Genomic DNA, 17,922 nt, shown 5'->3' on the forward strand with positions numbered 1-17,922 from the left:
GGCAAGTGTCTTCCTTCCCCAAGCCTCAGTTTCCATATCTGTTACCTGGGCAGATGATCACACTCCTTGTTCACGAGGTATACTGGAAACCAAATAAGGTAATGCACTCACAGAGAAAAAGCCCTTTTCAACTGAAAGACCAAGGAAATGCAAGGAAATATGTCCAGGGCAATGATGGCCCACAAGGACCACCACCAAGAGATCTGGCAAGGTGGACTGACAGGCAACGTGGTAGAGCAGAGCCACGGCACGCCACGGAGGCCAGAGCTCACAGGGTTCTTGAGCCTTCTCATGGGGAATGTCCCTTATTAGCTATGAAACTGTGGGCTCTTGGTGCCTCAGTTTCCTCATCCTTAAAATGGGCCTAACAGCACCTTCTCCACAGAGTTGTGGTAACAGTTCAATACACACAAAGTGCTTAAGAACCTGGTACATCGTAAGTGCTCAATAGATGTGGTTTTAATTTTCATGTGTGCTTATTTAACAAGACTAAAAAAAGGCTGCAAGGAAATGTCAGACTTTGAACTCCCACAGATGTAGGGTTCAAGTCCATGCATGGCTGTTTACAAGCTGTGTGACCTTGGGTAGGCTATTTAATCCCTCTGGGCTTCCAATTTCTCCTCTGAAATGGGGAGGAGAGCGAACCCCCAGGCATATCCACAGCTGTGACTATATGGCAGCCGGTTTCTATTCAACACTGAAACCTGGTGGCTGTTACTGTACTATTCTCACCCCTGCCCGTCCCCTTGGCCACCTTCGCTGTCTGGCCCTCTTACCTCGCTCCTCCTCCTTCTCCCGGACGATCCTCCCCTTGAGGGCTCGGCTCCAGGCTCCACCGTAGTCACCCAGCTTGGCCCTCTCGCTCCCGTCCTTGCCCCTGAACCAGGGTCCGTACCTGCGGGCAATGCTTGAGGCTTCACCCATGTCCCGGAAGCCTCTGCCCAGATGCAGGTCACCCAGGAAGGGCAGCTCGGCACCCTCGGCCTGGACCCCCACAGCGGCGCTGGCCTGGCTCTGGGAGATGGCAGGCTGGCCCACGAATCCAGAGTGAAGGAAGACCAGGCTCCCGGCCGTCAGGTAGAGCACCAGGAAGGTAAAGAAACGCACAGGCTTCCTGCGGAAGCACCGCTGGAATTTGAACCAGAGCTTGGCCATAGCAGGGTCATTCCGGACTGGCTCTCTGGGGCGTGGCTGGCAGGGGGGTTTCAGGAAGGGGACAGAGGGGTCCTCCCTTAGGGATGGAACCCCCGGGGGTCTGCAGTCTTACTCTTTCCGTGAAGCTGATGTTTGGCTGATGCCAAGAGATCGGAGCCCTCCTGAGGTCAAGGTGAGCTTCTCTGAGCCAGAAGAAGGACCCCACACCCAGGAGTAGGTCCCATTTTCCTACATCTTGTTCCTCATGTCAGAAGGCTCCGAGAGAACTTTGATAATATCAGTCACAGGAGGGTTCTGTCAGTTACCAGCACTGCGGCTCACTTCTCGCCTTTTCTTGGCTCCTCTGGCTTGTTGGGGTTGGATTATTTCACGGAGAGCCGTTTTCTGGCCCCTTTCCCAGCTGGGGGCCACGCTCGGTGTGTCCACCTGGTGGAAACAGAGGCCGCCGGGCTTCCATCTGCTCAAGCATTAGGGCTCAGGACTGCTACCTGCAAAACAGCATGGACACAGGCTTAAGAAGCCTCCTCATGGAGGCCAGAGCTCAAAGCATCCTTGAGCCTTCTCATGGGGAATGCAGAGCCCTAGGGAAGGCGAAGGGAGGGGACCATGGCCATGGCCTGAAGCACCCCACAGGGCTTGGAAGGAAGCCCCGCCCTGGGTCTCCTAGACCTAGGAGGAGCAAGGTAAGAGGGCCAAACTGGGAATCTGGTGGGTTGTCTCCTCCTGAGCTCCCATTTTCGGACAGACTTTACCTTGGGCAAGCACAAGTTCTTAATGTCCCACATGTCCTATATATTTGTCAAATGTACACTGATATGTGAATTATTTCAAGTCTAAAAAGTACTTCCTAGGGTCCCTGCCGGACCTGGCTGATTCTGAACAAGATCAAATTCATTCTTTTTTGTTGCTGTACCAGCAAAGACTCGGTGAGCACCTGGCTATGTAGCAGGGACCCTCCCAAGCGTGGGAGATGAACCCGTGAACCAGAGACACAAAGTCCCTTCCTTTGCAAGGCTCACATTCCAGTGGGAAGGATCAAAGCCATAGCCCCTCTCCTCTATCCAAGGAAGAAAAAGAAATCAGGATGATTTATCAACATAGCCATCACGCAGCATTTCTTTAGCATCTATAGTCTGCCCAGCTTTGCACCGAGCCCTCTACATGCATTATTTCCTCTAGTCTTCCCGTGTTCCTAGGGGAGTAACAATGTCCCCACATCACAGATGAGGAAACTGAGGCCACACAGCCAGTGAGTGGTGGAGTTGGGAATTGAACCCAAGACAGTCCAAATGCAAAACCACAACCCTTAACCACGGCCTTTCTGACTCCACTTTTGTCCTACATGGACTAGATATCACTTGGGGATTCAGAGATAGGCCCTGAAGCAGCAGCCCATGTCCAGAGCCTCACAGTGACACTGCTCTCTCTCTGACAAGGAGCATCTGATTCATGATCACCTGAAAACCTGGTTCACTATGAATTCTGGACATCTCCAGGCCGAATTTCTAGTAGAAGGGGAAGCCTACAGGTGTAGCAGGGTGCCCTAAGGTAATGGCAATGGGTACAGAGGGCCAAGAGTGCTGCTTTATTAGTAAACGTTAAGGATCATTAGCCAGGAGGAAAACAGAATACAAATTAGGAAACAATACTCCTCTGGGTTGGTGTGATTTCATGTTATCACCAGCAGGGGGCCTCATGACAGTCTTGGCCAATGTACAAGACTTCACTGGCAGCCAATGGCTGATCTGAACGGAAACAGCCCTTCTGGATCCAGACAGTGGCATGGGAAATTAACCGTGGTTCAGGGGAGAGGCCACCAATAGTCCATACACCATCCCATTCATTCAGGGACTAAGTGCTAAGCACCTACTATGCACTAGTTATTGTACTAGACACTTGGAATAGGTAAGTGGAAAATAAAAAAAAACCAGCTCCAAATTTTTGTGGGGCCAAACTATACCTGTTTCTCCATCGCACCGCCTATCTGTCCACCACTTTAATCCATCCTTCAGTCCACCTGCCCATTTATCAAGTCACAATCTAACCATCCATCCACTGTCCATTCCTTTATTCATCCATCCACTTACCCATCCATCCACCTACCCATTCAATCAACCACCATTAGTCTTTCATCGATCTACCCACTCACCTATCCATCCACCCAGAGACTGCTGCAGCCTACGTAACCATGCAGCCCTCACTCACCCATCCATCTACCCATTCTTCCATTCATTCAAAAATGTGCGTTGCCTGCCATCGTGTGTGCTTGGGATGCTGAAATAAATAATCCAGAGTCTCACTTTCAAAGAAGTCAGAGTCTGCGGAGGGAGACAGCAATTTTAAACAACCACTGTAGTAAATCACTACACTAGATCAGGATAAATCCTATAGAAGAAGATGTAGAACAGCAATTAGCAGCTCATGTTTACTGAACACTTACTATGTGCCGACACTGCTCTGAACACACAAATGCTCTCACTGAATCCTTATAACAATTCTATGAAGGAGATCGGTAGCCATTTTATGGAGGAGAGAAATGAGGCTCAGAGAGATTAAGTAATGTATCCCAGGCCACACAGCTGGGGGTAGACTTAAATGCCAAGCCCTGGAGTCTGGGCTATGTCCTGTGTGCGTGCAGAACCATTGAAGTTTCAAGGTCACACCGATACGTTAAACCTCCAGGCAGTGGGTGGTGACCCATGGTATTCCGTGTAGGTCACACACACGCCAGGTGTTTCTGCAGCCGGGCAGGGATGAGACGAAGCCAGCAGCCATCATAGGGATGGGCGGAAGGACACCAGCCCTTCCAGGAGCAGACAAGAGCTTGGGCTCTGGAGGTGGACTGACCTGGGTTCAGATCCCACCTCTTCCACCCACCAGCTTGTGTGACTGGGTCAAGACACCTGTTCTCATGAAGATCGTCACCTGTAAAGTGGGTGTAAGAATCGTGACACCTTCCCCAAAATATAGGAAGAGTGCCTGGCACACAGTAGGTGCTCAAGAAAAGCACCCCCACCCCACTCCTCTCAAGGGCACATGTGAGCAGCCTTCAAAGGCATTTGCCGCAGCAGCTCATTTGCTGCCGTGGAGACGGCAAAGATTCTGGCTGTTGTGTTCCCTGTGGCTTTTTGTCTCTCTGAGGATATTTCTGGGTCTAGTCCTTTATTGTTGTTCCCTTCTCGTTCTTTTCTATTTCAACACATCTTTTCTCTAAGTGGGTGCCAAATGGGTTTTAGAGGATAATGAGCTCATTAGAAGCCGGCAGGGAACAGAAAGAGACAGAGGCATTGGTGGTGTGGGGAGTGAGGGGGACCCATCCGGGAAGGGGCTGTGGGGAGGGGGGCTCCTCCAGGGGACAGGGGCGGTGCTGACTTGAGCCACCCCCACCACCTGCCAGTGCTGGGAGGGAGAACACCCCGGAACCCGGGCGCCGAGGGGGTGGGGCCTCTGGGTTGTTCTCTCTCCGTGGTGCCCCAGCATCTGGCACACAGGAGGTCCTCAGGAGGTGCAGGGAATGAGTAAGAAGAGTCCGAGGACAGACCTCCCCTGGGGGGGTTAAGCCGAAACCCCGTCACCAGAACACTGGCGACAGCCTCAGAGACCGACACTCAGCGCTCTGTGGAGGCAGGATCTTTTGTTTCACAGCTCTGGCTGGTCCTGGAGTTCAGGAGGCCCCACTGAGCCACAGCCCCACCTCCCCAGGGGAACCCCAAAGACCTCGCTGCTTCTCACGACCCTCTGTCATCCTCTCCGCACCCCCAAGCCCCTCTCTGTCTCTTTCTCTCTCTCTAGACAGAAATTCTAACCCCAAAGGGAATGCAGAAACAAAGTGCTTTTTACTGAACACCTACTCTATGCCAGACTCTGCGTTCAAAGACTCTACAAGCACGTTCTCACAAACTCCTCCCTCCTGGCACCGAGGATGCCCCAGGGAAGGGAGCGCGTGTTGGCCCCCACCTCCCCGTCTCCGTTTGCCTGTTACACATTGGAGACCACAATCCCGTCAACATTCTGTCCTGTCACTTACAGGTGTGAGAGCTGGGCAGGTGCCCGCACTTCTGTGAGTTCCATTGTCCTCCTGGGGGTCGACCACAGAATCTTCTTGCCGGGGCCTTGGGAGGGTCCAGAGGGCTGGAGATGGTGCTCGCTGCGAGCAGTCAGGCTCCATCCCTCTCCACTTTGCATGATGACCCTCTGAGCCTCAGTTTCCCCATCTCGTGGATGTGGCGAATGACGCGCCCCCTGCCCTGGCTCCCTCCCAGGGCTAGCAGGAGTTGCCACCACGGTGAGGGCAAGAGGCTCGCCTTTGCAGGAATGGCAGCATTTGGTTACTAGGGTTCGTGTTTCCAGCTAGAGCCTCAGAGTGTCTAAACACAGCCTATTTTTAGCACCAGAATGAACTTCTGGTGTTGAGCTGTGGAGAAAATAACTGGCAGGCAGAGCTGCCCTGTGGGAAGGAAGAACGGAGGTGAGCCTGCCCCGTGGCCCCCGGGTCCCCGGGGAGGGGCTGTGGTGTGGCGCCTGCCCTTCCAGATGGCAGGATGGGGGGCAGGTGGGTCTGGCTGGAAGTCCATGAGCCAGAGCAGGGGGCCCTCCCTGACTCTCCCTTCAGCCCCCTGAACTTGACTTGAAGGCATCAGTTAACCCCTGTGCCCATCCAAGCTTCCCTGAGAAACAGCTCCCAAGAAATCAGGTTTGGGAAGTTTCAGTTTCTTCACACTTCTGGGCAGGAGCCACACCTGGGGATCTCCAAGAGACTGGGAGCCAGACCAGAGACGAAACTCTAGTGCTGGCCTAATGACGGTATCAGAAACCAGCCGTATTTGCTGAGCATTTATTAACCACCAGCCACCGTGCCTTATTTCCACTGTGCCATTTAATTCCCTCTAGAACCCTGTGAGGCGGCTATTACCCTCTCTGTACCTCAGTTTCCCCATCTGTAGAATGGGGGAAATAACAGTACTTCTCTCATTGGATTTGAGTGAGGACTACACGCATTTCACCTTAGTGTCACCTCTTATATAATAATAGGTAATAGGTAACGATGTGTAGATAACGTATATGGTTTTGTCTGCCCAGCACCCATTTTGTTTCTGGTAGAGCGGCCCTGTTTTCCTCCACAGAGCTTCTCTCTCATCAATTCTTAGCCTGTATGGCTGGGGCAGAATGAGTTCCTGCACAGGCTCAAGCCTGTGGTCTCCGGATACATGTGGAGAAGAATTAATGTCGGGTGTACACGTACCCAGGGGTGGAACTCCTAGGGCCTGCTGTGTGAACTTCTCACGACCGCCCTAAGAAAGGCTGATTTGTTTTCCCAAGGGCTGTTGTGACCAACGCCCCCCAGTAGTGTGGTGGGCGTTCCTTTTTGCTCCAAATCAGCACCAATGCTTACCACCATCAGCCTTTTTCGGTTTTGCCAATCTGGTAGATCTTTCACAGATTTTGTATGTGCCTCACCCCTAGACTCCACTCCCAAATGCCATTTGGAAGGAACAATGGGAGTTGGGTGTGTAAACACTTGGGCCCCTTCGCCCCTGGGATAGGAGGCCACATTGATACAGGTTCCCTCACTTTCCCCGAAGGGAGTCAGCCTCAGTCACCCTCAGCAGTGGCCAACTCAACAGCACACCTGTCTCTCTTCCCTGCTCGGGGAAGGAAAGGAGTCAGTTCGCCCTTCCTGTCTTAAATAAACTACTTACCAATGATTACTTATCAACTACTTGGAATATACTGTGACTTATCCAAGCTTTTCCTTATCGTTAGGCCTATATAGAAGTTCCAGTTTTCCTCCCTTATAAATAAGTAATGCTACGGTGAAACTCCTCTAGGTAGATCTTTGTCCAGATCCCTGGAAGGCAATACAGGACCGTTCAATAATGGGACGGGGTTACGATTATACCCATTGCACAGATGAGGAAACCTCGGCTCATAGAGACGAAGTGATTTGCCCAAGCACACAGCGTGCAAGACAAGAGCATGAATTCCAGGGCACAACTGTCAAAATCTCAACGTTGTGACGCAGTGGCACACACCGTGTAGACGACCCGAACAGCAGGCTCCCCTTACCCACTCCACCTCTCAGCGGAATCCCAGCCTCAATCCCGAGCTTGAGAACACTGAAAATCATCCCTCAAAGACTTCTTCTCCAGGCGGCCTTGTCAAAGTTCAACTCCTTGAATCAAAGTTCATTCCTGTCCTTCTTGCTCCCAGACCAGCCACTTGGCAGGTGACAGAAGTTACAAGACAGCCCAAGAAATACCGTTATAAATGACGATCTTGTAGTTTCCACTCATGGTCTTTAGGAATCTAGAATTTTATTAAGCCAACTAACCCTGGGGAAGTGCTTCATACCCCTACATGGTGGGTGGACCTCCCCCCGAACCAGGACACAGCAGTGTAATGACACCATCATGTCCAGGATGGACCTGCTGTGTTATTCTCCCCTGTATCTGGTCCACTCTGTGCAAAGGTGCAATGGGCACTTCAATACATACAGACTTGCTCTGGGGGCCAAAAAAGGGGGATTATTGTGTCCAAGATTCTGCACATCTGTGTGTGTGCCCACAGGGGAAATCTTGCTCCGGGCTCATAAAATCCAAGCACGTGCTGCCTTCCACACACTCACCCAGTGGCCAGGAAGAGCCTCAGAGCCCCCACACTTCCTTCCTTCCGTTTCTAGGACAGGGACTCACCCGCCACCACCCAGCATCCACAGCTCACCATCCGTGTCCATTATCATTCATCTTTTCCAAAATTCAAGAAAATAAATGAGAAGGCAAAGTGCCATTAGCTTAATGGCCTTTAACACCCAGCCATCTGCCATGATGTAATTAAATAAAAAAATCAAAAGGAGCATATGGTGCCCATTAAAAATAAATATTAAAATTTCGTTTCCCTGGGTAATGACTCTAGTGTCTCTTGCTCCACGGGCAAACTTTATGGCCATCCTCACTTGTTGCAGAGAATCAGGCTAGGCCACAGCGAATGGAAACCACCAGGGAAGAACCATGGAACAGATCGAGGGTCAAACATTTCTGGTTTGAACCTGTCTCAGCTACATGGTAGCTATGTGACCTTCTGCAAGTGGCCTCTCCAAGACTCGGTTCCCTCATCTGCAAATTATGACCAATCTCCCCTCGCTCACTAGAAAGGTCTTAAGGTTGTATGAACTCATGTGTAAAATACATAGTTCCCTAAACATAGCATGTGCGAGTATTTATTGAGCACCTACTCTGTGTTAGGCACTGTTCTGGACACTAACTCATTTAATCCTTATCATCATCCTAAAAGAAAGGTCTCCTTTACTAGCCCCAGTTTAAAGATGAGGAAACAGAGGTTTAGGGAGGCTAAGGCCCCTGTGGTGAGGTCACACAGCCAGAAAGTGGCGGGGCAGACTTCACACCCAGGAAGTCCGGCTCCTGGCATTCTATGGAGCCCGACATACCAATTTCTCAACAGATGGTCATACTCTTGCCCCAACTTTGGCCAACGCAACAAACTACCCATCACCCCTTCTCATGACAATACTATTTGCCCAGACTCCATCTCAGAAAAAGACAAAGGTTCAGTGATTTGGCTGCGGTGAATCTTGACTACCCAAGGCAGGTGTGAAGGACAAATTGTGGGGGGTCGGTCGAGGGAGTGGCCTCTACCCCCTGCTTGTGGAGGCAGCCCCCGGGGCCATGTTTGTACCACAACACATGCCCCCTACTCCAGAATATGGAGTTGGGATTTGAAATGTGACTCTCTGCTTGTCACTTGGCCAAAGAAAGAACAGAAGTGAGTCTGCAAAGAGAGGAAGAGGAAAACAAATGAGCAGAGAGACAAAGACAGAGGAGCTGAGAAAGTCTGGGGTTCCTGACTCATGGGAGGGACAAGTGTCAGCCCCTCGGGGTTAGAGACAGCGCTGAATGAGAAAGCAGGAGTACTTTTCTTACTATGGTGCCGGGTATACAGCAGGGACTCAATATAAGTTAGCCGAAGGAAATCTTCAAAGGGCAACCAAACAAAACTAAACAAACTCTTACCATCTTACCATACGATCCAACAATCCTGCTTCCTATCTACCCAAAGGAGCTGAACACTCAGGTCCACACAAACACCAGCACACAGATGCTTACAGCAGCTTTGTTCATTAATTGCCCACACATGGAATCAACCAAGATGTCCTTCCGTAGGTGAGTGGAGAAATAAACTGTAGTCTGTCTGGACAATGGAATATTATTCAGCGCTAAAAAGGGAGCTACCAAGCCATGAAAAAACACGGAGGAACCTTCCGTGCATATTCCTAACATGAAAGATAACAGCCCAAAGAGGCTATACTCTGTAGGATTCCAGCTACAGGACATTCTGGGAAAGGCAAACTATAGAGACAGTAAAAAGCTCAGTGGTTGCCAAGGGTTGGGGAGGGGAAGGATGACTAGGGGAGCACGGCATTTCAGAGAAGGTTATTCTGCTTGATACTGTGATGGTGCATACGTGTCCTTGTAGATCTGTCCAAACTCAAAGCGCATACACCAAGACAGGACCCAACTGTAAACTATGGACTCTGGGTGATGATGACACATTGGTGTAGGTCCACCGATGCCCCCCTCTGGCAGGAATGTTGATGGTAGGGGCAGCTGTGCAGGGCTGGGGGCAGGGGGTTTATAGGAAATCTCTCCACTTTCTGCTCCATTTTGCTATGAACCTAAAACTACTTTTAAAGTCTATTAAAAGGGGGTGGGGGTGGGGGTCGCAGTCATACACCTGAAAAGGCGGGACCCACTGAAGCAGATGTTTTATGCCATTAAAATTCTGGGCTGGGGGAAAGAGCCGAGCTGCAGGAAGGGACGGAGTCGGGGAGGAGGGGTAAGAGGTGAAATGACAGCTCTTCTGGTCCAATGGATTGATGAGAGGGGCCCAAGGTGCTGCTCGCTGGATCCCATCAGACAGGCAGCTGGCAGCCCTTCTCCTAGCCCAGATCACTTTCCTCCCCAAGAGGGACTTCGACAGAAAGGCCCTAAATTCCTATCATTAAGCCATCTGGAGTCATCCTTCTCTTCCTGGAGTTGCTCTGTCGCAGGTCAATTAGTGCACATTTGCATAGAGTTCCTTAATAGGTTGCTAATTGTCTGGGGGAGATAATGGATGGCTCTGGTGGTTCTGGGCAGAATGTTTACCCACAGGGGCAGACCTACAGGGGGTATCAGAGAACAGGGAGGAAGGAGGGGGCAGGGGAAAGGAGGGGAGGGAAAGGAATGGAAAGCATGGGGGAAGGAACACAATGAACCCTTACTGACTCACAGGCCGTAAAGGAGAAGTGTTGTTTTGTGAACCCTTTGGTTCAGGTGTGTGTGTGCACGCTGGATCCTAGCAGAAAGCGCCTTTCTTGCTGTAGGTTTGTAGAAATTACTGGAAAGCCCCAGTGATGGAGACTAACAGTGGGGGAGGGGCTACTGTACAGTGGTTGCAGAAGGACCCACTGAGAAGGCAGCATTTGAGCAGAGACCTGAAAAACAAGAAAGGGGGCAGCCATGGGAAGATCTGGGGCACGAGGGTCACAGGCAGAGGACACGGCACAAGGTAGGACGGGTAAAGGGCCCAGCACATCCTAGAAGCAGGAGGGAGGCAGGGGCTGGGGAGTGCGTGGACCCCACCCCAGGGGGCCCTTTCTGAACTACACTGTGACCCAGGCCTGTTCACACACTGAACCGCAAGGTGGTGGAGGAGGAGGAGGTCTCTTAGGACCCTACGGCTAATGACTCAGTGGTTCTCCAAGGCGGAGCCAGGGTCAGAAGTCTTTGTTGATTGGCAGAGCTGAAAGCAGGCCGAGGTCCTGGCCCTTAAGGGGATCAGTGATGGCTCTAGAATTTCCTTCTAGGTGGGGCTCCGGGGAAAACTCTGACCTGAAGGGCAGGTTCAGGGCTTGACCTGACACCACACAGGAGGCCAATCCCTTGGATGAGGTGAGAACATTCGTCACTATCAGAGGTTGGCAAACTCTGACCTCGGCCAAACTGGCTCCTGGCCTGTCTTTATCAGCTCTAGAGCGAAGAATGGCTTTTATATTTTTAAAGGGTCACGAAAAGGGAGAAGGGTACAGGAGGAGCAGCTGGGAGGTGACCCCCCAAAGCCTGTAACATTTACTGTCTGGCTCTTTCCAGAAAGGTTGACAGTGGAGATCACAGGGGACAAAGGCTTAGGGCTCAAAGAGCAGGTGACAAAGGGTTGGAAGTCTGGAGATCCTGGACCTAGTGGACAGTCTCCTTTCCCAGAAGGGAAAACTGAAGCCCAAAGAACCTCAGATGAAATAACCCCCCATCCATGGGCAATGCCTCCCATGGCCCTGACCCGAGTAAAGATTCTGTATGTTTCAGCTATGACTACTCTTGTTACCGTTGCTACTAGGCTCCCACAGTAGGAGTAAAAGGAGCCTCAGAAGTCAGTTAGTGCAGGTCTGACAGTTGACAGATGAGGAACCAGGGCCCAGAGAGATTGAAGGGTGGCCTGGGGTCACACAGCCAGGCCAAGGCCGTGCAAGTTCCCAGCCCTGCTGGCCTGCAGTTCTCTTCCCCGGGGCACACACCTCTCTCCCTGTCAGTCCCCAACCCCACCCCTGAGCCAATCGACACTTGCTGGCTGGCTCCACACTGGTCAAGGCGGTCTAACTCTAATTTAGGAACCTTGATACCTCCCATTAGCAACTCCTCCCGAGAGGAATTTTCACTAGGGGTTTCCCCGTAGGAACCTGGTTCTCACCCCCAAAACCTCCAGGCCAGTCTTTCTGCTCAAGCCAGTGTGTGTGTGTGTGTGTGTGTGTGTGTGTGTGTGTGTGTGTATGCGTGCATGTGTGCAGGTGAGTAGGTGTGTCTGGGTGTGTATGTCTGGGTGTGGGCATGTGTATGTCTGTATAGGTGTGTGTTTATGTAGGTGTGTAGATGTGTGCATCTTTGTATGCCTATCTCTCTATGTATATATGTGTGTATGTGCGAGCAGGTGTGTACGTGTGTGTCTGTGTGTGCGTGGGGGAGGGCATCTGAGCCCCCACCCCCAAGTTCTCTTCCCTCACACAGCACCTACCCCTCAGTCCTCAGAGTAGATGGAAAAGGGAGCTTCACAGCCATCACAGCTGGAATAAAACCTTCAAAATCCTCAGTCTACTTTCCTCATTGACAGATGGGGAAACTGAGGCCCACAGGGGCAGTGGAGTCAACCAGGGACTCTTCCCAGACCCAGGCTTCCAAGACCCCAGCCATGAGCCTGGAACGAAGGAAAATGGACAAACTACTACTTACTGTGGACCTACTAAGTGCCGGGCCCTTCCATCTACCATGTCACTGACTCTCCCCAGTGGCTCTATTTGGCGGGTTGGTTTCCTTCTCACTTTACAGATGAGGCCACCTAGGTGGGGGAGGGGCCAGTCAACCGGCCAGAGGGCAAAGCTGGTACGTGGCACAGTAAGACTTGAGCCCAGGCCAGTCCTCCAGAACCTTAATCATACCAGGCACGTGTCATTGTCTCTGACCTCTGCAGGTGCAATGGGGTGATTCGGAAGCCCTCCATGTCCAGAAGGCTTTGCCCTAGAGAATCTGCTCAGCAAGCTGGTGCCCTCCTCTTAAGGTCCCTCAGTTGGGAATGAGGGGAATGAGCCCCTTCTCGAAGACATGGGGGTCCTCAGATCCCGGTGGCATCTTCACCATGCCCTTCAATGACCCAAGGACACTGCTGGCATCCAACAGCGAGATGTCCCCTCCTACAAGGGTAACCACTCCCAGAAACTGACCAACACTTCATCCCCCTACTTCACCCTCCGGATACCATCCAGAAGGCGGTATGGGAGCACACACGGGTCCCCACGCCCACCACCTGCCTTCACAGCACGCACACATATGCAGGCCCCCTGCTTCTCCATTCCCATTCACGGCACGTGGCAGGGACCCTTCGACCCAACCCACAGACGAGAAACAGCAGACACTATGTGTTGCAGTAAATCCAGACACCAAAGCTTCTTGTGCTGACCAAACCTGGCTTTTTATCCCCTGGAATGGCCGAAAGAACCGAGGAGTGGACCAGGACACCACTCTGGGACCCCTCGGACTCCAGATTTATAGAGCGTAGTGTCCGGTTCTAAAGCTCAATTCTAAGATTTTACCCCAGTGCTCTGTCGCAAGATCAATCTTAAGGATCCCCGTCAGGGTCCTCTGCTCCTAGCATTCTGTGCTAGAATACCAGGGGCAGCTTCAATGTTGGCAGGTTCTCGGATCCTGAAATTCTGTCCTGAGCCCCGAAGACCACGTCTCCTCCTGTGTCAAGGTTGAAATTCTCCCCGGGGAGACAGCCATGCCTCACTGCCTTCCAATGACCAGGATGAAAGATGTGTGCATGAATTATACATTTCCAGGCATCTCTAAATTGCTCGGCAATTACAGAACACCAAAGGTCAGCTGCCTGGAGAGAATGTTTACCTCGGCGGAGGAAAACAGCTGGGTGGAAACTCACCAATGTACATAAAGACATTACCACTTGCACACTAGGTACAGGAGTGATTCTGTGTGTATGTATCATTTTGCCTGGCTTCTCTTTCTCCACTACTGGCCATGGTTTAAAGACAGAGATGGATGGGGCACCTGGGTGGCTCAGTCAGTTAAATGTCTGGCTTCAGCTCAGGTCACGATTTCAGTTTGTGGGTTCAAGCCCTGCTTCAGGCTCTATGCTGTCAGCTCAGAGCCTGGAGCCTGTCTTCGGATTTTGTATCTCCCTCTCTTTCTGAACCTCCCCTGCTCGAGCGGTCTCTCTCTGTCTCTCAAAAATAAATTTAAAAATTAAAAAATAAAAGACAGATATGGAGAGTGCATGAGTTTTGAGGTCACTGAGATTTGACTTAGGATCTTGGCTTTATCATGAGCTCTGAGAAGGTGAGGAACTTAGTCTCTAAGTGACAGCCTCCTCATTCATAAAATGGGATGAGAACGGTGGTCCCACTGCATGGATTGTTTAAAGAACTCTTTCAAGTTATGCACGTGAAAAATGCTCAGGATAGGCCGAGCATACCACTGGATCTCAACAGGATTGCAACTATTGTTAACTTCATGTTTCCATCAAGAGAGGCAGCCAAGGCTTGCCTACGGGTTGCGCATGGGTTCTGGGATGTACTAGAGTCACCAAAATCCTACAAGTTGGTTTGTAACTCAACACCACGGCAGGGCAGTCCCCTCTTTGAACCCCCGTCTTCCCAATCTATAAAATGGGCACAATATGCCACTTCTCAGGGTCCCTCATGGGCATCTGGCACCAGAAGATGAGCCTTACTACTATTATTATTCCAGCTCCTTAACATACAGAGTTACATTACTTTCAGGTGTGTGATATGCTGACTCAGCGGTTCCATACCACACCCAGTGCTCATCGGGACAAGCACACACCTTCACCTCCGCCACCTATGATTACCCCCTGCTGCCAGAGGACTGCCAGGCACGGAGCCAGGCAGGCGCGCCTGGAGCAGAAGTTAGAACCAGAGGTGGCCCCTTCTTCGTGATGCTTGTTCGTGAACTTATTCGTGATTCTTCTCAAGGAGAGACCTCACCAGTCTCAACATTAATAGGCTGTCGCTGTCATGATGTCTTTAAATTTAGACAAACACACCCCCTCCCAAACACGCATCCACCCACGCACCCCCAGGAATAAATCTTCCCCAGGGAGGAGGGAGGGAGGTCTGTCTCCTTACATCCTGGGAGGGAGAAGGAGGCAGGGGAGCAGGCTGGGTGCTCAAGGCTGCGCCGTCAGGCTCCTGGGGGCAGGGACGCTCCTCTCTCCTCTGCCCAAAGTGCTGGCCAGCAAGTCAGGGCACTCAGATGCTCAGCCCCGGGGGCTCAGGGCCCAGGCTAGCAAATCAAGGAATGACGCAGATGACTCTTAAGTCCGCGGTTCGAATCAAGACACCAGAAGACAGGTGCGGTGTCCTGGGTGAAATTGGCAGCCTGTCTGAGCTGGGGTTTCCTTGCCTGTGAATGACATGGTCACAAGGCCCTTTCCCTATGTGTGCTGCCCGTGTGGTCCCGTGGGGCGCCCTGCACTTGGTTTAATGCTCTGCTGCTGAGGTCTTGAAATTCATAACAATTACCGAACAGGAAAGCGTTTGCATTTTGCATGAGGCTCTGCAAATTATGTAGCTGGTCCCAGGCGGCTGTGAAGGTTGAAGGGAGCTCACGTCTGAAACTCCTCGAGTCTGTCTCTCATTACTTTTCCTACTCCTGCTCCAACCTGTCAAGCTCATTCTACGACTGTGTATCTTGAGGCAGGTGACCTGCCCTCTCTGTGCCTTCAGTTTCTCCTTTGGAAAGCACAAAACCGAAAACTCCCTGAAGTGTCTTCTGGCTCCTACTTATGGACCACCCCCCACCCCCATTCGAACTACAATTCACTCACTCATTCACTCAACAAACACTCACTGGGTGTCAGCCACCTGCCAACCCACGGTGTGCCCCACAGGCCTGCCCTGAACCAAGGGATCCCTCTATGGTGAGAGTTTGTCCTGCAGAAAGTTCACAGATAACAACATCTCTGGGAAAGTTTCCCCTTCATCACCTCAAAACACCTCTGCTCTGATCCACAGGGCATGCGATCTTCTCCCCTGGACCCCTGTGTGGGGGGTGGACGGTGGTTTTATTTCTTCCTTTGGCAAACGTTGACTGCGTATCTATTGTGTGCCAGGTGTATGGGTACATCCCTGAAGAAAACGTGGCCTCTGCCGGCAGGAAGATGACAACCTTACTTTTAAGCTTTTACAGTCTTGAGAAGCTGAGGAGGGTCTGGGGTGGAGGGAGGGGTGAAATAGGCGAGGAGATTAAAGAGCACGCTCACCATGATGCGCACTGAGTAATGGACAAACTGGGAGGCATTTACACAAACAGAGCACTACGTGGCCATAAAGAGGGATGAGCTACTGATACACACAACGACACTGATGAATCTCGAGGCATTGTGCCGAGCAAAAGGAGCCAGACTCAAAAGGCTATTTATATGATTCCATTTATATGACATTCCAGAATAGGCCAAAGGAAAAGAGACTGGTCGTTTCCAGGGGCGGGGGTGGGGTGAGGGGGGAAGGGAGACGGAGTGACTACAAAGGGCACAGAGGAACTCTGAGGGGGGACGGAACTCTTGCGTATCTATTCTGCAGGAGGTTCCAAGGCCCAGCACGTTTGTTAAAACTTACAGAACTATACACACTGGGTGAGTTTTACTGTAGGTAAGTTATACTCAAAAACCCGCTTTTCTTCCCGGCTACGCCGGCTGAGCTCCGAAGGAAGGGATGCTTCCAAGAGGATCAACACCTGCTCTCTTCTCATCCCGGGCCCCTGGGATGCTCACCTGGAGGGAAGGGATGGCTCAGCCAGGGCAGGGACAGCTCCCATGAGCACCTGGGCTCCCACGTGACCCTCCTCTCCCCGCCTGCTCTGCTCCAAGAGCAAGAACAGTCAGGGTTATTTTCGCTTTGAGAAGCACCAGCCACAGGGTACTTTCTCCACAGGCAGCCGCCACCTCCTGCTGTGTTTACATAAAAACACATTTGCCCAGGGTTTTGTTTTTACATTTGCCTCAGCGGCCTGGATTCTATTAAACGTGGGGAGGTCTGATTCTCTGGCTGGAAGCAGCTGATGACAGAGGGCCGGCTGAAGGAGGGGGGCGGTTCAGGCACAGGCCACCTCCCGGTCCCACGGAGCCCTGGGGTCTCTGCGCACAGGTGACAGAGAGGCTCGCTGCCCTCACTCGTGCGTGCACCTGCGTTTCTCAGCCTTGGCACCAATGACCTCGGGGGGGCGGGGGGGCTAACTATGCACTGCAGGACGGTTACGAGAGTCCCAGCAGATTTCTGCCTACCAGCCCCCCCCCCCATCAGTCATGACAATCAAAAACGTCTCCTGGGGTGCTCGGGTGGCTCAGCGGGTTGAGCGTCCAACTTCAGCTCAGGCCATGATCTTGGGTGTGTAGGTTTCAGCCCCGCATCGGGCTCTCTGCTGACAGTGTAAAGTCCCCTTGGGATCCTCAGTCTCCCTCTCTCTCTACCCTTTCTCCACTCATGCTCTCTCTCTCTCTCTCTCTCTCAAAAATAAAAATAAACTTTAAAAATGTCTCCAGACATTGTCCAAAGTCACCTGGGGAGGGCAAAATTGCCCCCAGTGAAGAATCACCAGGACACACACACAAGGATTCACGCACGCAAGCCCAGCTCAGTCCCTCTGCCTTCCAAGAGCCACCTAAAGAGAGAACGGACTCTATCTTTCTCACCTCTGTCTCCCTGACTCTTTCCACAGTGCCTGACACATTTGTGTTTTTGTAATGTTTGTTTATTTTTGAGAGAGAGACAGAGTGCGAGGGGGGGAGGAGCAGAGTGAGGGAGAGACACAGAATCTGAATCAGGCTCCAGGCTCTGAGCTGTCAGCACAGAACCCGATGTGGGGCTCAAACCCACGAAACTGAGACCATGACCTGAGCCAAAGTCAAACACTTAACTGACTGAGCCACCCAGGCGCCCCTCAACACATTCACATTTTAGAGGCTCAAAGCCATCTGCGGGATGGGCTAACCAGGGCAGAAAGCTGCCTTGGTTTGGAGGACACTGTCCGGTGATCAGATTCCAGGCACCGTGTGTGGATTTGAACCATGTGCCAGGCTGTTCCCACACCACTGCACCCCGCCCCAGGATTGAGGACACGACGGTCTCCATTTTACAGGAATGGAATCCGAGGCACTCAGCTAGCAGAGTGGTAGAGCGAGGGTTTCAGC

General features: G+C 51.9%; 1 protein-coding gene across 3 annotated transcripts in view; it reads right to left on the minus strand.

Annotated features, from left to right (window-relative positions):
- WSCD2 (WSC domain containing 2) overlaps nt 1-17,922 on the minus strand; it is a 110,936-nt gene that overhangs the window by 51,548 nt on the left and 41,466 nt on the right. For 2 of the 3 annotated variants that reach the window (XM_029922283.1, XM_029922282.1), the window contains exon 2: nt 777-1,643. In XM_029922283.1, the coding sequence (XP_029778143.1) occupies nt 777-1,155 (379 nt within the window). In that variant the 5' untranslated portion in view covers nt 1,156-1,643. Of the gene's footprint in view, nt 1-776; nt 1,644-5,182; nt 5,449-17,922 lie in introns of those variants that run through there. The other variant, XM_029922281.1, reaches the window with a different exon arrangement.

The sequence above is a fragment of the Suricata suricatta genome, chromosome 14 (assembly GCF_006229205.1).
Source record: "Suricata suricatta isolate VVHF042 chromosome 14, meerkat_22Aug2017_6uvM2_HiC, whole genome shotgun sequence".
Taxonomy (NCBI): Eukaryota; Metazoa; Chordata; class Mammalia; order Carnivora; family Herpestidae; genus Suricata; species Suricata suricatta.